Genomic DNA, 23,216 nt, shown 5'->3' with positions numbered 1-23,216 from the left:
CCCAAAAACCTAGATGTCTTACTTTATGTGTCTTGGACGGTGGTTGTCTCTTGCTCATTGATATTAAAAAGGAGCAGACTGGTGTAGAAATGTGCAGTTATAACAGAACTGGGTTAAAATTACAGGTATGCCATTTAGTGTTTTTAATACTTTAAGCAAGATAGTTAAATTCTGAGTGTCAGTTTTCTCATCTGTAAATAAGGGAAAGAATCTATCTCAGCTATTAAGTTTTAATTATGCCCCAAACTCCAGCCAACAGATACTCTCACCAAAGCTCCTGATTGGTCTAGCCCATCCTGACCTATTTAGGACCCTTCAATTTGGGACTATAAAGTATTGAAAGCAGGTTGTAGATTAAGGGGCCTACACAAGGAATTCTGCATATAGGCCCCGATTTCCTTTTCCAAGTTCCTCTCCAACATCCCTTGGGGTCCTCACATGTTTGTGGAGCAGCTTCACTCTGCACAGGCAGCAGGAGGATGGGGGAGCCATAGCTCTGGGCAGTGGGGGCAGATTTATTTGGATGATAGGACTAATATTTGTATAACCTGCTAAGACCTGTGTGGGAGAGTTGAGAGTGGTTTTTCTTTTGGTGAGGGGGTTTGCTCCAGTTTCACATCCATTAACACAAAACATGAGCTAGTCAGGGCCCTTGTGGTCTGCGGTGAGGGGATTCCTGTGGAGAAACGGGACTGAGTGAGTCAGGCGGGGGGAATGTCTTCCTTGCAGAATAGAGTTAACTGGATAACTGATGAGCCAATGGTAGGATTAGGGAGGGGGAAATGGAAGGAGAAGAGAAGAGCTTCTAACAACTTGAGCTGGGATTAAGAAGAAGAGAGCTTTAGGGTAATGGGGATATGAGGTTCTTGGTCAGTCTGAACTCAAAATAGGTTTGAATGGATTTACAAAAGGGTGTTACCTCATATGCCAAGCCACTGGGAAGAGCCTCAGGTCCCAGGCAGCCCCTGCTCTTATAAAAACATCAAGCTTACCACATAAATGATGGTATAGGCTTTCCACAGCAAGTCAGCCTAAATCTACCTGTGTTCTATTACCTATTCTATGATGTTTGGGTCTCACCCTGTGGAAGGAAGTGGGCCTCTTCTGGCATCTCATACTGTTCTGCTTTCCTCTGGGCTCCAGATTCTAGCTCACAAAGACCCAAGTTTGGCAGTTCCTATAAATTGTTAAGAGAACAGCAAGCTGTCCAGAGGGTGAGAAATTTTAAAAGTGAGGTGGATAGCAAGAGATAGCAGGTCCATTTAAGCCGTGTTACAGAGGCTCTGTGGCCCTGAAAAGGGACGATGGCCAAGCAATTAATTTATCTTCTTAGTCTTTTGCTTGCCTCTACATTCCGATTGGCTTTAGACAACTGGCATCCACTCTGCATTATACAAACAGAAACTAATTTATTTAGAACAAGCAACAAAATGAGAACTTTATTTGGTGCAATCTGGGCTCTACTTAGTTCTGCTGCTACTTCTGTACTCTCCCTCTAATGTCTCCCTTTCCCATACCTCCTCTACTCACAGAGGTCTGTCCCTCTGATCAGCTGTCTCTTAGCCTCTTCCCTCTCTCCCACTCCTTCCTGTTGTTTCTCATTTCTTTTAAGATTTAACAATATTTAGGTATAATGCCTTGCAGTATGTGCTGTTTGGATACAAAGTTAAAGACATGATCTCTACCCTTTAAGGATCTTAGAATCTTTTAAAGAAGGCACATAACTGAAGTACGTCAGCTACAGCCTGTAGTCAGTTTCTCTTAAAAGTAAGGATGCCAGCCTAAACCTAGCCCTGCAGGTAAGAGCCAACCTTTATTATTATCAGCCCTGAATAATAGCATTAATCCACATTCTTCCTTAGAGTGATGCTGGAAAAATGAAATCAGGGACTTCGGATAAATTAAAAGAATCAAACATTGCCTGGCCCTGCAGGTCTATTTGCAAAAAGTCTTGTAGAGCTGACCCATGAACGCTCACTGCCTCATTTCTATTCCTCCCTATTTCAGAGAGTAATTTCTTCTTTCTCTTTACCTCCCTTAGCAATAACACCACTAAGTCCTTTGCCAAATTCTCAGACCCATTCAAGACATGGGTTTCAACATGGCTTAACAGAAGAGAGATAATCAGGATTTTTTTCCTCATCCTTTATGAGGTTTTTATTTAAATACCCTCGGTCACAGAGCAGAAGTCCAACCTAGCTGGGGAAACGGGAGGGCGTCAGGGAGAGTATGTTTCTTTTCCCTTGGAGGCCGTCAGCCTAGCTCCTCAGCCAAATTACAGCACCAGAGAACAATGCGATGCATTCCTGGGCAGGTCGGTGGGACCCTGGGCGCCTGGGCCTTGTGGAGAGAGGTGCCAGACACAGAGCTCTCCGTAAGCAATCCTGCAGAGCCGCCCCCTGGGTGCAGAAATGAAATACGGGAGAGCTTCACATTACACAGAGACCTGTAGCTCACACCTGGTTATTGATGGCCTTGGCGGAGGCCTCTGCCCCCACCCTCCACATGGGAACTGCCTGCTGCTACGGGGGCGGGGTGGTGGGCATCTTTGAAGCAATGTTTGAAAACAAAGAGATGCTTCCTTTTCCCACCAGCTGCGTACAACCATCGGTATACACATACACATATCGGGTGCACATATATGGACACACACATAGCTTCTCTCAGGCTGCATAGGAATTGTAGCCATCCTCCCTCTCCCCAACAATAAAAGCCTTCTAACACCATACCAACAGGGGCCCAAGGAATGTTACAATGTTACATTATCAACATGCAGACAGATGTTTGGTTTGGGGATGGGTACTCCCCTGGGGAGTGGAGGGGGCAAAGATGAAGGAAGGGCATGGAGAGAAGAGAAGAGTGGAGAATTACCACCCAAGTAGAGTGGCTGAGACCCTACAACTTCACATGGCTGATTTATTATGCTGGGAGATACTGAGGTGTGTGCCCCTTGTGGTATTGATGGTGGAGCAGTCCCCCATAACTGGCACGAGGTAAAATTACCGAACCTGCCGCTCCACATGATTGGTTTGTTGTTGTTTTTAACTCTTACTAGGTTAGGAAACAATACCTTTGGGTTCCAGGGATGATCACAAGAAAGAGGCACTGGAGGAGAGCAAGCAATGGTTTTACTAGGGTAAATATGTCATGTTGCAGCACTAAACTGAGCTTTTCCAGAAGCTTTTATTCTCTTTGGGTGGTGGGCAGGTTGCAGGCAATAGCCAGTGGGTATCAGTAATATCCCCAAAGGTCAAAGGGACAGAGAGAGGTGGTTCATAAATTCATTTTCCTACTTCCACTCAGGGTTTAAATTATCTCTGAGCATCTTTGGGGCTATTCCTCATTTCTTAAGAGGTATTACCCATTCTGGATTTGAGAAAGCAAGGCAAGCATCCTTCCTTTAGTCCCCTAAATCTGAACTATCTTGGCTTAAACACTGTTTTTGCTCATTTCCACTTCTGTCTTACGAATCTGTGGATGAAGCAGCTGGACATGGGTATTCTCGCTCCTTGACCAAAGTTGCTGAATTCTAGTAACTTTACTTCACCACCACCAGCCCCTGTAAATGGGTCTGACCAAAAACAGAAAGGCTAGGCTGAGTGAAGAAAAAAGGAAGACAGTTTAATCCACAGCTTGACAACTTCCAAGGTTGGGGTTCCCCAAGAATAACAATGATATTCATAAAAAGCTTTTTGGTTTACAAAGTGCCTTAGCATATACACAATCCTCACAACAACCCTGTGAGGTAGGGATTCTTATTATTTTATAGATGCTCTTCAGAGAGGTTCAGTGATTTGTCCAAGGTCACACGGACAGTGAGAGGCTCAGTCAGAATTCAAACCCAGGTCTTCTGACTTCAAATCTTGTGTACTCTCCTCAAAGACCGAGGATGCCCAGGGTTAGGGGCGCCAGAGTCCCAGCACCTTCAGAACAGAAATTGATACAAAATGTTCAAGCCCTCTGGGAGTTCTAGCACTACCAGGAGAGAGTATTTGAGCACAGTTTACAGAAGGAGCAGACTAGGCCTTCACTAACCTCATCAACAAATCCCCTTTATGCCATTTCTGCCACCACCACCACCACCACCACCACCACCAAACGATCACTATACAAAGCATTCTACATTTAATCAACTCTGGATCCTAGTTCTTTTTATTCCTTCTTTTTTCCTTCAGATTTACATTAAAATTTTTAAAATGTTATCTAGTTTTTTTTTTTTTTTAAAGTGGTGTTAAATGTGTGGACAGAGTAGAAAGTCACGAGAAGCCACGAGCAGAAATTAATAAGGCTTTGGGCTTTTAAAAGTATATATCAGAATTTCTTTTGAGGCTTCACTCTTTTTAAAAATGATGTCAACCTCTAGGTTGGGAAAGTAAGAACAGGGAATGACAGTGCTAAGAAATAGTTCTATTACAGGGCCAGATGCCTACTCATGGCCTAGTAAAGGTCCTGGGACCACAAACTGATACAAGCAAGTCATCTACACCAAGGCAAGGGAGAGTCTACCCTGCAGAGAGACCCTTGCAAGATGAGGTAGCAGACAACAGATTTCAACTTAATCAAAACTTCTTGCCGCTCTCAACCCCTCCTCCCATCCCCATTCTGGACCTCTATTTAGGCACAAGACAGAAAAAGCAGCTCCAAGAGATGGTCTATGCAAGGGGAACCCTTCCCTGTTCAATCCTGGAATGCATTCCATTAGAGACAGCTTAAGCCCTACCTACCCCACTCCTGCACCCCGACTGTGAAGGCAGAAGTGAAAGCTGCAGGAACACCATGTTCATCAATCAAAGACCTGGGATGCTGCAGCTCCCTGATCTGGGCCCCCGCTTGAGCTAGGGGAAGAACACCTCATGAAAATAGTCTACCTATAGTCAGGATTTCTCTCAGAGCAAATCTTACTTTTTTGGTCCATCGATCTTGGCTCTCACTACTCCCCACCCCCACTGCCTCCGCATGTGGGCTCAGAAGTCGTCATCTAAAGAATTCCATTGCTCATCTCCTGCATAGCAGCACAGCCCCATGAGGCCGCACACCAGATGGAGGGGATAAAAGTACGAGGTCATGGCTTCTAGCAAGAGGCTTTTTCTTAAACTAACCCTGACTCCTGGAAAAGAGGCAGGTCAGGAGAGTGTCGGGTGAGCTGCTGACGGCAGCAGCTTCATAGGTCTTGTGTAAAAGGGAAGGAAAAAGATACCTTGGCTTTCAGTGGAAATTTCCCTACTCCCATCTCTGTATCCACTCCTGGTCTCTTGTCTGCTTCTTGAAAGTATCAGAATAGAATGCAGAGATTAAGTCAAACTTAAGGGTTAAATGCTTCCCAACTGTAGGGACCTGTTCAGCAGGCTGCCACACACATGCTGGGGTGAAGGCCAAGCCCTGAACATACTGCACTGTTTCTCTAGGAATGTAACTAAGAAGCAAAGGGGAAGGGAATGGAAGGTGGACTAGAACTCTGGGGAAATTAAAAAGGCCATCAGTAGGCCTTCAAAATGTTTGTGTATAATAAGCAAAGGCAAGGGGATGGAGGAGAATCATCATTCCTAGAATCATTATGTTTATCGGGTGACAATGTACAGAAGCAACAATTACAAAGAAATAAAACAGTTTAAGTACCTGAGTAGAAACTACTGAGAAGTCTCAAAAGAAAGGCATCAGATAAATGAGATTAATTGGAGGCTTTCTTAGGAGGTGACTTTTGAGTTGGATTTTTAAAGGTAAGACATGGACTGGTTGAGGGCAGTTAAGGGAAGGGATTTTAAAATAGAAAGAACTGGTATGTGCTGAAACTTAGAGGCAAGAATGTGCAAGCAATATATAAGGAATTTCAAGCAAGTACATATTGTATACACAAGGGAATACAGAGAAACTAGAATGCTGAGATCAAGGCTTAAATAATGCAAGGTAACTGCATATGCCTAAATGCTCAAATGGTACACAGTCCCCTATACAGCCACACAGCATCTTGATCTGTCAACAAACACCAAGGCACCTATGGGAAAGCACAAGGATGAGTTCATCTGTTATAGATACAGGCATTAAAAGAGGTCTGTATATGGTAAAGCCTAACAAAATGTTAAGTATCATTAACTACACAGCTCCCTATCATTTGAGGTCCTGAGCTAAGTAAGAATATATCAAATATCCTATCCAGAACTTTAATGAATTAATGGAGGCCTATAGGCCCAAAGGAAGGAGCCCTGGTGGTGCGGTGCGTAAGTGCTCGACTGCTAACGGAAAGGTAGGCGGTTTGAACCCACCAGCTGTTCTGCAGGAAAAAGATGTGGCAGTCAGCTTCTGTAAAGATTTACAGCCTTGGAAATCCTATGGGGCAGCTCTACTCTATCCTATAGGGTTGCTATGAGTCAGAATCGACTTGATGGCAGTGGGTTACAGGCCCAAAGGAGTCCCTATGTGGTGGAAACAGTTAAGTGTTGGAGTACTAAAGGAAAGGTTGGCAGTTCAAACCCATCCAGAGGCACCTCAGAAGAAAGGCCTGGTGATCTGCTTTCAAAAGGTCACAGCCTTGAAAACTTTATGGAGCAACACATGGGGTCACCAGGAGTTGCAATCGACTCATTGGCAACTGTTTTTTTTATAGGCCTCAAAGCTGACAGAATCAAGCCAACCTCTTAAGAAATTAGAATGTGAAAAAGGAATAATTTAAAATAGAAAATACATGCTTCTCTCCCTCATTACCAACCTTAAACCCTGACTGGTCCTCTATATTCAAGTTGGTATACTGGACTTTTGTGGCTAGCCATAGTGAATAGGAGGAGAGCTGGAAAAGAGCTTTAGGGACTGCAAAACCAGTTTGCTAATAAATGAGGAGATAGTTCCTATGTACTACAGGGTGCTGGAGCAGCAGCCAAAGACAGGAGAGAAATTCCAATTTCATGACCTGTTAGATCTCTGGCTTCTTGCATTTGCTGAAGGTAAAAACAGCTGTCTAATTGGGCTTCTGTCATACTTCCTAACTGAACTTTCCCAGCACCCTGAGGACAAAACCCACAAGGGCAACCCTGTTCTTCCATAGCACTTTCCTGGTGCCACTCTTAGAAAAAAAATATTGGATTGTGGGTCTCCCTCAGTGTGGCACTGAGACTATTTTTTTATGAACATTGAATAAGCCAAAAGGTGAGTAGTGTCCTGGATTTCTGCTTTACTCAGCTGGCACAATTTGGTGCTGGAAGGGAGGCAGCCACTTAACAGTGATAGCATTTGTTGGTATCATCTTAGCTTTTTCTCCACTCCCCAAGGCACTTTATAAAAGGTGATTTCTGAAACCCTTCACAAAAGAAGAGCTCAAGGGTTTACGTTCAACTGTGACACCACTATGAATTCATTAAGAAGCATGTTTCAGGTTGCACTATAATTTTCCTATGTAACATAAACCCATGGAATCTGACATAAGCTGATTGCTCATGCTGGTTATTTTATTTACACTTCTGAATGGAAGGGATTTCAATACTCATAAAATATCTAACTGACTTCTTATTTTTCATCTGTTCTCCCAGAGCAGCTATTATAAAAGAGACAGAAGTCTCAACTTGTATGACTGGTTAAGCAACCAGGGAAAAGAGTTTTTGCTCAAAAGCAATTTAAAAAAAAAATTCAATATGGAGTTTGAGGCCAAACAAGAGATATGGTTACTCTCAATGCCATCCAAAAGATAAAAGTCCAGAGAAAAAATGTTAAGTAACTGTGTTTGTTATCTCTTTCCAAGTCCTATGGGAGTAGGTGGTAGCTTTGTAGGAACTCAGGGGGGCTGGGGTTTATTTAAGTCTTTCTCTGGAGACCTAATGTTAGGAGACACAGTTGCTAGTATAAAGAGGAACACAGGTGAATAGATGAGAGTGGTCTCCTTACAACCCCGAAACATCTATGTGCCTCCCTACCAGTATGTTACAAATCAGACTTCTGAACTGAAAGATGCATCTAACTATCCTGAAGATTTATATTCTCTGCTTATTCCACTAGATATGGCAAGCTCATATGGATTCCTAGAGGAGTAATGATCGCCAGTAAATTCTTTTTCAAAGCCTGAGCCTCCGTCTTCTGCCTCAAAAATTGTTCAAATCAGCCCACTTCCCTTCTTCTGCTGGCACACCGAGTTAAATCAGTACTCTTCAACCCTCTCTTAAACCTTGGGCCTATTCTTCTGCTCCATATGCTTTCATCATTTTACCGTATTTATTGATTATATGCCTAAGAGTATAAACTCCTTGAGGACAGTTTCTATGCCTATTTAAAAATATTCCAAGGTCATATCCTGAACGATCCAGTTCCTTGACTGAGACAGACCAGTAAGGATAAGAAATTTTTTTCAGTTAGAGAGAATATAATGTTGGTAGCCCCCTCTGTAAAGAGGCAGAATTGTCAAGGATGCAAAATTCAGCTTGGAGGAGAGGGCAAAGGAACCATATTTTAGTGTCTTATCTCAATATCTTTTTTTTTTTCTTTTAAATTAACATGGTATATGCCTATTTTCAGGATCAGTGACTGCAGGATGCAACTTGGATAGTAACGTGGGCTCTGGGAAATTCTAGGTGGCTTTTTCCCATTCTTTCACATCCACAGAGCCAAGTAATTTTAGTCCTAACTATTGCTATTCTATTCTACTTCACAATGACATCACACTATTTCCCTTTCAAAACCAAAACAGCCCTTAGTCCTTATTAATTTGTCAGTATCAAGTAATGAGAAAATATGAAATAGGAAGATGAAAATGAGTGTGAGAGGCATTTGTTTTATGGCAGTTACTATGTGAATCTGAGGCAAGATATTTCTTATAATTTTGAATTGTGAAGCTCTTCATTTTTTGGTAAGTTCTAAGTATTCAGATAAAAAATTATAATGAATACCACTATTCATAAAAACATGAACTTCAGCCGGTTGAGTGTAAAAATGAAAGTCCTCTATGTTGCATATTTTAAAAAGGATAAAATTATAAAACCTGTTTCTAACTCCCTTTGTTAAACTGAAAGGAATCTAGCCAAATAAATTCTTCAGAAAGGAAGAATCCTCTGTGAGTCCACACTGACTTTTTGGGTCCCTAAATCTTGTGTGAGGCACTTGAAAATAACTCATCAGTCACTTCTAGTCAAATGAATGAATATACTAGGATAAACTAATTGATTGTGGTATTAGCCTCTACCTTACACTAATACATCTTCTTGCCTGTCTGAAACCCCCCACCATTAGACTATGAGCTATTTGAGGGCAAGGACTGCATTTTATATTTCATAAAAGTGCCTAATAAATGTTTGTTTACTGAATGAAGGAATAAATAAATCCATTAGTAGTAACATGTTAATACAATAAATTCAAACCTCAAAGACTTATAGTATGTTATAGAACAATAGTCACCATATTTTTAAATGCTGAGGCTTTTTAAAAACCTAAACTTTGAAAACAAATTAAGATAAGCCCTACTGGAGCCCTTCCATTCAATTAACCAATATAGAAAGAAGAATCTTTTTAGAGTATCCAGGACTCTCTGAACTGCATGTTCTAGTAGTTTTGTGTGTTTGTGTGTAGTTTTTTTTTTTTTTTTAAGGCAGCATTACAATAGCTAAGATACACCAAGAGCAAATTAATAAGAAAAATCTTCACAGCCAGGGCTCAGCTGAATAAGAATCCCTGGGTTCCCAATAAGGGCTAAAATCCCAAAGGGATCAGAGTCAAGTAAATAAAAAATCTAGCTGAATTTTATCAGAGGGTAAAGTTTCAACTTTGTGTACCCCAGCAACCAAGGCTGAGTTATGTGTAAGATTAGTAAAGCGCCTTCATCCACACCCCAGCCAGAGAACATTTTTCTATCTCACTGTGACTGGAGAAAAAAACAGCAATGTATTTGCCTGCCAAGAACAGCTGTGGCTGTACTCTAGATATGAGTCTAACAACACTGAGGGATTAAAATTTAATTGTAAAGCTGCCGCTACCTGGTAGTAAAAGCTTGAAAGAAACTGGGAGTCTAAGATATTGAATAGATGAGGTCAAGAGCTGGCATGTTCCTAACAAAGAGTGTGAGAATATGCTCCCTTCTTATATTCTCCTAAAAATTGCTTCTTTCTCTGAATGTCACATTGGTTATACGCAATGACAGCCTGTTTCTATACTTTGAACAGTACATATACGTTTTATTTCTAGAATGCATAAGTTACAGAATAAGATCAGAGGGTGATTATGTGGTCTGAAATGTCTGAATATCAGTTCTTTTCATTTTGTTGAGTATCACCTGAAATCCAAATAATTTCTTTCCTTGAAGCTGAACACTGTAGAGATGGACTTAAGGCAATTTTAATGTTATTATAGAATTACCCAACCAAACCAAATCCATTCCTGTTGAGTCAATTTCAACTCACAGTGACCTCATAGGACAAAGCAGAACTGTCCCATAGGGTCTCCAAGGCTGTAAATCGTTACGGAAGCAGACTGCCACATCTTTCTCCCACAGAGTGGCTAGTGGGTTCGAACTGCCAACCTTTCAGTTAGCAGATTATAGAATTAAGAGAGATTATTTTTTCCCCAAAGAAAGAATGCCATTAAAACTCAACCTTTTATTGAAGCCTCATCAGCATTAAAGAACACACCCAAGTTTCCTACCTACTGATACAACTACTGTAAGTACATCTCCTACCTAAAATTTCTACTTTAGAAAAAAAATTACGAATTATGATATTTTAGACCAAAAGCTCATTCTGTTCAATTAAACTTTCCCCTATAATCCTTCACAAGCTTGACCTCTGATTTTGAAAGAAGACTGGTGTTGAGACATAAGTATACATTTATACTTTCTATTAAAACCTTTCCTTCTTTCCTTCCTCCCTTCCTTTCTTTCAACATTTCAGAGAGTCAATCAAATTCCCTCTGAATCATTACAAATCAGTGTCTATAAGTGTCTTTAGTTTTACTGTACACTTTAAGGCAGTTAGAGAGGCTAAAGTCCTTTATACAGTTATGTTAGTATGTGATGTAAATAACCAAACAGCAGTCTTTTTTAGGTGGTTAACTAGCATGAACAGGAATGAAATTGGAGTGAACCAGTCTGAAAAAGAGAGAAGAGAAGGTAAATCCTTGATTTCAAAGCATCAGAGTTCATCAAATAGGCTTAGACTGTGGCGAGTTCCCTAGGGAGCTTAATTGTCTACTGACATCTTTGCCTTTGCAGTAAGCATTCCTCCAACGTAAGTACCATTTCTATTTTTCTGACAATCCATATCTGCCCCTTCATTTAAAATTCTGCAAATTCATCTCCTGCAGGAAGACTTCTCTAGCAAAGCCACTTGACTATCATCATTCCATCATGCTATATCCTCAGCATTACTATATTTGGTTTGAAATTTAGTATTTGTGAAGTTGTAAAGTTATATATTACTGAAATTAAGCATACATCATAATGAAAATAGGCTATCTATTGTGTGATTTTAGACAAATTGCTCAACTTTTGCTAACTGAAACGTCCCCATCTATAATACTGGAGATGACAATCTGTCCTCCTATGGCTCTGGTAAGAATAAATGAGAATTTAATAATAAACTCTTAAAAAAGGGAAGAACTAACTGAAGTCCAAGCTACTCCTGGTTTAGAAATGTAATATATTAAGCATTCTTACTAACTGAGATCTTTTGAACATTAGAAATTTAATTGGTGGTAGAAGGGAACAAAACTTCACTCAAGAAAAAAGCTAAAAACTATTCCTCAAGATTATCGTTTTCTTTTGTATCCCATTATTCTCTCCATTTACAGGGCTATGCTGGGTCAGTAAAAAACAAAGATTTTTCCTAAAACATTATGTTTCCTAATGTGAGGTCTAATATGACTAGTGTAATGGGTCTGGAAAGAGCAATTTACTTCAACAATATCTAAGCACAGCTCTTCTAAAAACTGCTATGCAGTCCATTTGCCCCAAGTGCTAACGAGTAAGTAATAAATATATTAGTAGCAGTTAGCGACAAGATGTCCTAAACTCTGGCACTGAGACTTTCACTTTAAGGGAGAAAAGGTTAAGATTCAATGTGCTGTTGTTGTCAGGTGCCATCGAGTTGATTCAGACTCATAGCGACCCTATGTACAACAGAACAAAATGCTGTCCTATCCTGCACCATCCTCACAATTGTTTCTGTGTTTGAGCCCATTCTTGCAGGCACTGTGTCAATCTACCTCTTTGAGGGTCTTCCTCTTTTTTGTTGGCCTGCTACTTTACCAAGCATGATGTCCTTTTCCACTAATTGGTCCCTCCTGATAACGTCCAAAGTACCTAAGACAAAGTCTCACCATCCTCACTTCCAAGGAGCATTCTAGCTGTACTTCTTCCAAAACAGATTTCTTTGTTCTTCTGGAAGTCCATGGTATGTTCAATATTCTTTGCCAATACCATAATTCACAGGCATCAGTTCCTCTTCGGTCTTCCTTATTCAGCTTTCACATGAATATGAGGCGACTGGACATATCATGGCCTGGATCAGGTGCACGTTAGTTCTCAAAGTGACATCTTTGCTTTACAACACTTTAAAGGAGTCTTTTGCAGCAGACTGGCCCAATGCAATACCTCATTTGATTTCTTAACTGCTGCTTCCATGGGTGTTGATTGTGGATCCAAGTAAAATAAAATCCTTGACAACTTCAATATTTTCTCAGTTTATCCTGATGTTGCTTATTAGTTCGGTTGTGAGGGTTTTTGTTTTCATTATGTTAAGGTGTAATTCACACTGAAGTCTTTGGATCTTCATCAGTAAGTGCTTCAAGTTCTCTTCACTTTCAGCAAGCAAGGCTGTGTTATCTGCATATCCCAGGTTGTTAATGAGTCTTCCTCCAACCCTGATGCCACATTCTTCTTCATATAGTCCAGTTTCTCAGACTATTTGCTCAGCATACAGATTGAATAAGTATGGTGAAAGGATACAACCCTGATGCACACCTTTCCTGATTTTAAACCATGCAATATCCCCTTGTTCTGTTCAAATGACTGCCTCTTGGTCTATGTACAGATTCCTCATAAGCACAATTAAGTGTTCTGGAATTCCGATTCTTTGCAATGTTATCCATAATTTGTTATGATCCACACAGTCGAATGCCTTCGGACAGTCAATAAAACACAGGTAAACATCTTTCTGGTATTCTCTGCTTTCAGCCAGGATCCATCTGACATCAGCTATGATACCCCCGGTTCCACGTACTTTTCTGAATCCAGCTTGAATTTCTGGCATTTCTCTGTCAATGTACTGCTGCAACCATTTTTGAATGATCTTCAGCAAAATTTTATTTGTGTGTTATATTAATGATATTGTTTGATAATTTCCACATTTTGTTGGATCACCTTTCTTTGGAATGAGCACAGATATGGATCTCTTCCAGTCAGTTGGCCAGCTAGCTGTCTTCCAAATTTCTTGGCACAGACGAGTGAGCGCTTCCAGCATTGCATCCCTTCGTTGAAACATCTCAGTTGGTATTCTGTCAATTCCTGGAGCCTTGTTTTTCACTAATGCCATCAGTGTAGCTTGAACTTCCTCCTTCAGTACCATCGGTTCTTGATCATATGCTATGTCCTGAAATGGCTGAATGTCAACCAATTTTTTTTTGGTACAGTGACTCTGTGTATTCCTTCCATCTTCTTTTAATGCTTCCTGCTTCATTCAATATTTTGCCCATAGAATCCTTTGATATTGCAACTTGACGCTTGAGTTTTTTCTTCAGTTCTTTCAGCTTGAGAAATGCTATGCGTGTTCTTCCCTTTTCGTTTTCTATCTCCAGGTCTTTGCATATTTCATTATAATACTTTACTCTGTCTTGAGCGTCCTTTGAAATCTGTTCAGTTCCTTTACTTCATCATTTCTTCTATTTGCTTTAGCTATTCTGTGCTCAAGAGCAAGTTTCAGAGTCTCTTCTGACATCCATTTTTGTCTTTTCTTTCTTTATGTTTTTTTAATGACCTTTTGCTTTCTTCATGTATGATGTCCTTGATGTCATCCCACAACTGGCCTGGTCTTCAGTCATTAATGTTCAATGTGTCAAATCTATTCTTGAGATGCTCTCTAAATTCAGGTGGGGTACATTCAAGGTCATATTTTGGCTATTGTGGACCTGTTTGAATTTTCTTCAGCTTCAACTTGACCTTGCATAGGAATAACTCATGGTCTGTTCTGCCCCTGGCCTTGTTCTGACTGATGATATTGAGCTTCTCCATTGTCTCTTTCCACAGATGTCGTCCATTTGATTCCTGTGTATTCTGTCTGGAGAGGTCTATGTGTACAGTCACCATTTATGTTGCTGAAAAAAGGTATTTGCAATGAAGAAGTTGTTGGTCTGGCAAAGGTCTATCATGCGATCTCTGGTGTTGTTTTTATCACCAAGGCCATTATTTTCCAACTACTGATCCTTCTTCTTTGTTTCCACTTTTGCATTCCAATCACCGGTAACTATCAATGCATCCTGATTGCATGTTTGATCAATTTCAGACTGCAGAAGGTGGTAAACCTCTTCAATTTCTTCATCTTTGGCATTAGTGGTTGGCAGATAAATTTGAATAACAGTCATATTAATTGGTCTTCCTTGTAGGCATATGGATATTACCCTATCACTGACAGCACTGTACTTCACGATAGATCTTGAAATATTCTTTTTGACGATGAATGTGGCACCATTTCTCTTCAATTTGTCATTCCCGGCATAGCAGACCATATGATTGTCCAATTCAAAATGGCCCATACCAGTCCATTTCAGCTCGCTAATGCCTAGGATATCGATCTTCAAGCATTTCATTGTTAACCACTTCCAATTTTCCTAGATTCATACTTCATACATTCCACGTTCTGATTATTAGTGGATGTCTGCAGGTGTTTCTTCTCATTCTGAGTCATGTCACATCAGCAAATGAAGGTCCTTAAAGCTTTACTCCATCCACATGTGCAGTTGTATTTTGAGTGCCTCTCAACCTGAGGGGCTCATCTTCTGGCACTATATCAGACAATGCTCCACTGCTATTCATAAGGTTTTCACTGGCCAATTTTTTTAGAAGTAGATTGTCAGGTCCTTCTTCCTACTCTTGTCTAGAAGCTCCACTGAACCCTGCCACCATGGGTGACCCTGTTGGTATTTGAAATACCGGTGACATAGCTTCCAGCATCACAGCAACACACAAGCCACCACAGTTCAACAAACTGACAAATAAATAACTAAATCCAAATAAATTCAAGGAGAGGTTTTATGAACTCATACTTAACAGACACATGTTAATAGGAAAAAAGGGTGCTTTCCACAAACTTCAAAACAGAATTAAATCCTACGGAAGGGATACAGACATGCATTAAAAAGTACATTGCCCTAACTTTTATTCCTTTTTTCTCTTTTTTCCTTGGAAAAGAAGAGTTCAGAACTTAGAAAATTTGGATAAGAACCTTAGCAATTTCACATATTTCTCAGTCTAGTTCTTTCTGAAGGGGAGAAATGGGGATGAAGCATGAGAAATACCCTTACAGGAAGAAGGAAACACCTTCTCCCTTGCTACAAATATCATCGTTAATAAAGAAAATAAAAATAAGAATATGCTAGACTGCCTAAATAAAGACTTCAGAGGCACCAACAACAGAAAACAAAAATGTAAACATTTAAAAATTCTGATCTGTCACACAACTGGCTCATTTTTAGTCTCTGGATAGTTTCAGGGAAACACCTCAGATGAAGCACTGTGAAAATAACATGTTACAGAACAACATTTTACAGGAATACAAGCTTAGTTACAATTCAAATGTTTTTAAAACTATCAGATCTTCTAAAGCAATCTCTCAACTTTGAAAAATCTGTTTTCAAACTAAGTAAAGAAACTTATTTTAATTGTCAGTTTAATTTCTGAATGTGGCCTTATATATTTAATAAAGAGGTATGCAACTATCACAGGTTTTTAGCATTAATGAAGTCATATGGAGAATATAAAAAAAGACTATTCATCTGTGAACAGACTTCATGTCACTGGTTATGACAATGGAAAATTAGAAACTTAAAAATAATCATATTCATTATTTTTTCTACTGGTATATATCAATATATAGTTATAATTGTCTGTCAACTCCCCTAGTTCTGAAGACTGTCTTTGCCCTGGAAGAAATGATGAGAATAGTGGGCAAACCTTCCCAACAGTTTTGATCACTATTTAGTAAAAGATACTTGGAATTTATATTTGCTTATTATTTTTTTTTTAAAAAAAAAAAAGTAACTTGGGGAGAAAAAATTTAATTATTTTTGGGAAGCGGCTGAAGAAACCCCAGTGAGACACTCTGTAGAGAAGTCCTTTGTTAGTGTAACATCTGACCTTCTATATCTTTGGAAATCATGCAACTTGGCTAATGTAGTCCTTAAAGAATTAATCAAGCAGATTGTTAGGCCTTAGTTACAGTGGAGCCAGCCAATTATGAGTTGCTCAGAAATTCATCACTGGCATGTCCAACCACATTTTCCCACATAAAGATTAGTAGAAATATGTGGAAACAGGGCCCATTCCCACCCTAGTACAGCTACAATATGTGTTCAGTGAAACAAATTTCAACAAAGTTTTGCCTTAGTGAAATGAACATTTTATTTGGGAAGATTTTTGATTCCTGACTTTACCCATAATACCTTTCTGCCAACATTGCAAAGGCTGCCCTATTTAGTTAAAACCCAACTAGGGAATATTGATATTCAAACACCCTTCTCAATTCAAAGTACTTAAGTCACATGCCACAAGCCTGAATTCACCAGTAAGCTCAAATCCCCAAATCCCCAAAGACCACCTTTAGTCTTTCCACTGTTGTGATAATGCCCTCGCAAGCCTTACTAAGAAAGCTTTTCTTGCAAGAGAGAAATGAAAGGGACCAGGAGTAGACGAAGATTGGTTCTCTAAGGTGAGGGCAGTGCTGCTCTGAAATAAAGAAGCTCCTTTCAGATAAGCAGAATCGGATTCCAGTTCAGTTGGTTTGCTGGCTACCCTTACTCTGAACTCTCATATTTAACCCAGCAGGCTTCAAAGCAGGTGAGAAAATGACCTACCACTTAAAGGCAATTTTTCCTTTTTCAGGAATTCTGGCGTTAGAGAATATCAGCTCTCATATCAGCACATTCCACATCTCCAGAGATTTATGCAACTTTTTTCCATCGCTCTATGTCTAATGTCAGATTAGGTTTTCATCTCAGCCAGAAGAAAAGTCAGGGGAAAAAAAAAAAGTATAACCTGCTGAAAATAAAGTCTTACCCCATATAGCTTTATATCAGGTGAAGGGAGAAGGGGCACTTAAACCACTAACCATTCTGGTTTGTTCTCTTCCAGTTATCTAAACCTGATGTTCGGTAAGAATTATTAAAAATCATTAATTTCCAATGCCTTGCTTCACACAAAAAAGCAATTTTTATAACAAATGTATTTTAATAAATTCAGATTGAATTTGCTCTAGCACATGAGCTAATACAAAAAGATATAAGGTGAGGAAGAGACAGTAGTAACAATGGAAGAAATTTAGAAAATTTTCTTGAATTGCTTTCCCTTACTAAATAGAAGATTCTTCATTGCTTTCTAGTTTACTTGGTCATCAAATACCTGACTCAGTTGAAAATTCTAACATAGGTAGTTTGCAAGTTACCAATAGGTTCTGTTCTATAAGGCAGTCTGCCAGTGCCTAGAACTTGAAATATTTCCCCTTTCTATGGTTCACATAATGCATAATGCATCAGAAGTATAGTTCTAATAGTATCATTTAAATGTCAGCTAATCACCATTTATACTATAATTTCTATGGGAAAATGCATTTTTGAGTTTACTCTTAGGACATATTTGCTCCAAATATGAAGGGGTGGGCTTCCCACTGTAGCTGCACTTTGGTGAGGACGATGATGATGACTATGATGGCAGTGACAACAACATCTAACACTCATCTAGTACTTATTATGGGCAGACACAGTCTAAACACTTGACATATTTCAAATTCATTTAACCCCCACAAAAACTAATGAGGTAGTACTATTCTCATTTTACAATGAGGGGTAGAAAAGATTAAGTAACTTACCCAAGGTTGCACAGCCAGTAAGTGTCAGGGCTGAGTTCAAAGCAAAGCAGTGTGGTTCCTGAGTCTATGCCCATAACCACTCTGCAATGCTACCCCTTTTCCACCTTCATAAGATGGGCACTATCCAGGTGTTCTAAATTCCTCAAACTGGGGATAGAGGAGAGCAGGGCTTCTCAAGCTTTAAATGTGTGTATAGGATCATCTGAGAACCTTGTTAAAATGCAGATTCTGATTCAGGAGGTCTGGAGTGGTACCCGAGATTCTGTATTTCTAACAAGCTCCTGGCTGATGGTGATGCTCCTAGCCCACAGACCACACTTTAAGTGGTGAAGAAGTAGAATTTGAGCATCTAGCTCCCTTGCTGTCAATATGTCTGTATGCAGAGGCATTTATACATTGTGTTTATAAGCTGGAGACTGCCCATGCCATAATCACTTTCCATTAACTCTTAAATAGAGCCTACCCTTGGAACTGATGCACACCAATTATCAGTCTGCAGGTACTTTCAATGAAAACTTAGCTTTTAGGCATTTAAAATGCACATGTAAAGGCCACACAGATAAAATATAGCTGTAAAAGTTCACAGTCAGGCTCACCACCAACTATACAAATATCAAAAGATAGTGAATAAATTACCTGTTTATTATTCATCAACTAGAATGACAGTAAATTAATAACTTTGATCTAAAAAAGAAGCTTCCACTTTAAAATGTGGTATTATTCATTCTCAGACTCTGCTAGAAGAGTGCTATCTAATGTTAAAGGCTGTTCTAATGTTAAAGGCTGTCGTTAATGATCTCTTAGGCAAAGGCAGGCCCTATATACGAACACTGATGGATAGTGCACAGAGCGAGTACACTCCACATTAATTTTAGGCAGTACTTCATGGAAATCCACTACTAACGATTGCTACAACCTATTCCAGATTCTAGACCTCTTTGCTTTATTTCACCTCGTTCCCATTCTGCTACCCTGAGAGAAATCCAAGAACCATCTCTTTCACTGTTTCCCTGTAATCTCAAATACATAGTTACACATTTTTTTCCAGCTGTTAAATGGATGAGATTCCCTTTCTAGCCCATTTGTTCCCCATGCCAGATTACACAGTAAGGACGTTTCAGTTTGTGGTGCACTCCCCAGTCATCACCATTGCAAACAACAGAGTTATGGTGTGATCATTAAATTTTTTACACTGAAAGGAAATAGAAGTCAGTTCCCAACCCAAATATCTATACTCCCTGAACAACAGTGGAAAGTCATTCTTCAGAAGCTTGCCCCAGAATCAACTGCAGTCTCAGACTCTTAGGCCTACAGCCAGTGGCAACTTAACACATTATCCAGGTGCTCTCCAGGGAAAAGGGAAACCAGTGCTCTTACCACTGATGCCAGAAGAACGAACTAATCTTTAAGGCACAAAATAAATTGTCCCGTGAGTGGGCCTTAAGACAGGAAAAAGAATTGTGAGGAAGCAGGGAGCTAGAATGGAGGCATATAGAGAAAAATATAGAAAATACATTACCACGTAAGGGCTATATTTTTTCCTATGGATCTTAGTGCTTTTATATTTGGAAATATAATAAATCAGCATTTTTCTCTGTGGATTTTAACCTGGTAAAAATGGAAATATGTGCAAGAAAGATACATTTTTTAAAAGGCTTCAAGACTAAAAGGGAATTATCTTTGGTGATTTTACTTTGAGCCAGTGTACATTAATTAATAAGTTTCTGTAGATGAGTAAATAATCATGGGATACCCTCTCTAATATCAGTCCTCAACTACTTCCTGGGTCAGGAAATGGGGAAGCAGTTTAAACCAAAGAGTGAAAATGAAAGCAAAGGTCTATAATGGTTCTACACCCAAGGTGGGGGAAAGTCAATAAGAATATGCAGATATAATAACAGGGAAATCCTTTGAGTAAACAGGCACATTCCATACCCAGGGCAAATGTACCATCTTACCTATTTATTCTCTATCCTAGGTGCACTCTTGAATTTAAAGTTCTGCAAATCCTTAGAAGTTATGATTTGATTTAAATGGAAAAATCAAAAGGTTTGTTTATAAAATACAGAACTTTTTAAAGAAAGTCAAAGAAAATACATTAATGGTAAAAAGAGTTGGATTATTCTTTAGCTAGTAACAAGTGCTATGTTTACCACCAAAACTCCTCTACAAAGACAAATGTATAATGTTATAGCACTGTATTCTTGAAACTTTTAAGCAACAGAAGTATAACTCAAATTACCAAAAACTTATGTTTGATACATTTATGGCAGCAACTTTATAAAACAATTCCTGTAATTTACTTAACAAATATCTCCCACCATTTAACTGGTTTACGCTACAGACAGATCAGAGATGGTTTCTTGTGTGTTTTACAAATATTCTATACAAGTCCTTGAGATCATACTTACAGCTTTAGCAAAAACACCCATGATTTCAGGAAATTGGTGTGTGAGAAGGGCTATCATTGCTGTAGAAGAACACAGTCCTGCTGTGAAATGGATGAAAAAAGGAAGCTCCTTCTTTGGGTAAACAGAAACATGATGAAAGGCTGCAAGGGAAAAAAGGTAGAAATGGATTTTATTTCAAGAATACAGTGTGAGCTAGTCTTAGTATTTTCAAATAAAATCAATTTTAACAAACTAGAAAGGAAAATATTTTTTAAAAAAAGAACAAGTAGTCCCTGGCCAAGCAAGGTAGAGGAAAGCTATCCATTATTTATTTGAGCATCAACAGCATATCTATATAGCCCAATGACTGGGCTGGGCGCTGGGAACAGGATGGTATCCTGGGAAAGAGCACTGACTGTAAAGTCATGCTGAGGTGGTTTTGAAAAAGAGCTTTGTCACTTATTAGCTGTGTGATCTTAAGTAAGTTGCTAAGCCCTCTAGAAGTTGCTATGGAGTTGTTATGAGGAACGTTATAAGCATTTAATAAATGTGAGTTGTTATAATTCTTGCTCTTTGGGAGCTCAGTCTAGTATAGAGATCAAGAGACAGACATGTGGTTGGCAATTTCCCAGAACCATTAGTTAATGATTTTACCCAGTTATTAATAAGTGTTCTATATGTATTATTTCGCTGAGTACTATAAAAACTGAACTGGAAAACCAAAGCTCTAGGATTTTGGCCATAAATTAAGTCCCTTGTCTTCCTTTACCCCATTTACTCAGATATTATTTTTCTAGTGTTTGGACATTTCAATACCACTGGTATTCAAATATTTATATCTTATTTGTTTTGTTGTATTGTTGAAAATACACACAGCAGAACATACACCACTTCAACAATTTCTGCCTGTACAATTCAGTGACACTGATGACATTCTTCAAGTTGTGCAACCATTCTTACCCTCTTTTTCTGAATTGTTACATCTTATTTGAAATTTAAGAATACTTGAATAATTAGACTGAGATGAGCCTATTACAGTGCCTGGCACACAACAGGTGCTCAATAAATATTGGTTACACTGAGCGTTATTCTGGGACTTCATTTAGTCCAGGAAGTTGACCACTCAGGGCTGGAGACTAATGCAGCAATTTCTGATGTAATATCCTACATAAGTAAGGCATGACTAATTCAATGCTGAATCAAGGTCAGCTATAAATTTTACTTTTTCAAACATAACAATTTACAGAGAAGATCACACCTAAGTTTCCTTCAGTATTTTTATGTGTCTTAAACTATATTCAGAAAGTTTATACCAAAAACCACACTCATTTAAAATCCAGAAAACTTCCAGAGCCTTGAGCCATGTTTAAAGTAAATGCACGACAGAACTGATTTTTTTTTTTAAGTTAGAAACATTAGAGGTTGTAGGCAACATTGTGCTTTCAGCACCCAAAAAACCAGCAGTCCCATTAACCCTCCCTGTCCCCTCAGCCATGAGAGGCCAACTTCTTCTAGCAAATCAAGAGAAGCAAACCCTGGTCTTTGAGAAGACTGGAAACACACACGTATATATGCCAATAGTTACTATAATTGCTATCCTGTGAGAGATGCAAAATTAATAATATTAATTAAACTACATAGCATTTTACAGTTTACAAGGTACTTTAATTTACATTAGCTCATTTGATTTTTCTAAAAACTTGAAGAGATAAATAGTATTACTCCTACTTTAAAAGGTAGAAAACTGCATAGCTTTCATAAGATAATTTCCTAAAATATAAGATTTTATACTGTAGGAGAGACCTAATTATTTCTTTTTGGATAGTTTTCTACAGATTTGTTTGTCAGTCAATGTTTGGCTAATACATCAATATAATGGATGACTAGTACAGAAACACTCCCTTGGAACTAAAGTTCAAATTTCATCACTGGCCTGTAGAGAAAAATTTATCAGGAGACAAAAAAGACAACTAAAAAGCTATGTGAACTAGGGGAATAGTTCAAGTCTGAACTTCTGAGGTTCACAAGCAAATTCCAGAATGCTGTAAGTCATATCAAGGTTGAAGGAGAATTAAAAACAAAAAACATTAAGTACTCCTGGGTATTAGAACTCCATGTTATTAAAAATCTGTTCACTCTACCACAGACAGAAAGAATAGTCTAAGATCGTTCAATATAATCAAACAAAACTGGAAGCATAACCCCTTTCTCCTACCTCCCGGAATTTGCAATCGAGTAGCACCCCATACGGAATTAGAATGAGCCCTGGTGTCGCAGTGGTTAAGTGGTGCAGTGCCAAGAGGTTGGCAGTTTGATCCACCAGTCACTCCTTGGAAACCCTATGGGGCAGTTCCACTCTGCCCTATATGGTCACTGTGAGTTGGAATCGACTTGACGGCAACAGGTTTGGTTTTTTTTCTTTTTTTTTTTGTCTTGTCTCAGTTTTTTTTTTTTTTAATTGAACTTTAGATGAAGGTTTACAGAACAAACTAGCTTCTCATTAAAGTTAGTACATATATTGTTTTATGGCATTGGTTAACAACCCCATGACATGTCAGTACTCTCCCTTCTTGACCTTGGATTCCCCATCACCAGCTTTCCTGTCCCATTCTGCCTTCTAGTCCTTGCCCCTGGGCTGGTATACCTCTTTAGTCTCATTTTGTCCTATGGGTCTGTCTAATCTTTGGCTAAAAGGTGAACCTCCAGAGTGACTTCATTAATGGCCTAAAAGGGTGTCCAATGGCCATACTCTCAGTGTTTCTCCAGTCTCTGTCAGGCCAGTAAGTCTGGT

At 39.1% G+C, this 23,216-nt stretch overlaps 1 protein-coding gene across 8 annotated transcripts in view; it reads right to left on the bottom strand.

Annotated features, from left to right (window-relative positions):
- Positions 1 to 2,943: 2,943 nt before the first annotated feature.
- ST7L (suppression of tumorigenicity 7 like) overlaps positions 2,944 to 23,216 on the bottom strand; it is a 107,692-nt gene continuing 87,419 nt past the window's right edge. For 3 of the 8 annotated variants that reach the window (XM_023734922.1, XM_023734921.1, XM_023734919.1), the window contains exon 15: positions 17,518 to 20,586. In XM_023734922.1, coding sequence (XP_023590690.1) covers positions 20,408 to 20,586 — 179 coding nt within the window. In that variant the 3' untranslated portion in view covers positions 17,518 to 20,407. Of the gene's footprint in view, positions 3,924 to 17,517; positions 20,587 to 23,216 lie in introns of those variants that run through there. The other 5 variants (XM_004380398.3, XM_004380401.3, XM_023734920.1 and 2 more) reach the window with 4 other exon arrangements.

Source organism: Trichechus manatus, unplaced genomic scaffold, assembly GCF_000243295.1.
Source record: "Trichechus manatus latirostris isolate Lorelei unplaced genomic scaffold, TriManLat1.0 scaffold00073, whole genome shotgun sequence".
Classification (NCBI taxonomy): Eukaryota; Metazoa; Chordata; class Mammalia; order Sirenia; family Trichechidae; genus Trichechus; species Trichechus manatus.
The sequence above is the reverse complement of the archived record's forward strand: the minus strand, read 5'-3'. Positions and strand labels throughout refer to the sequence as shown.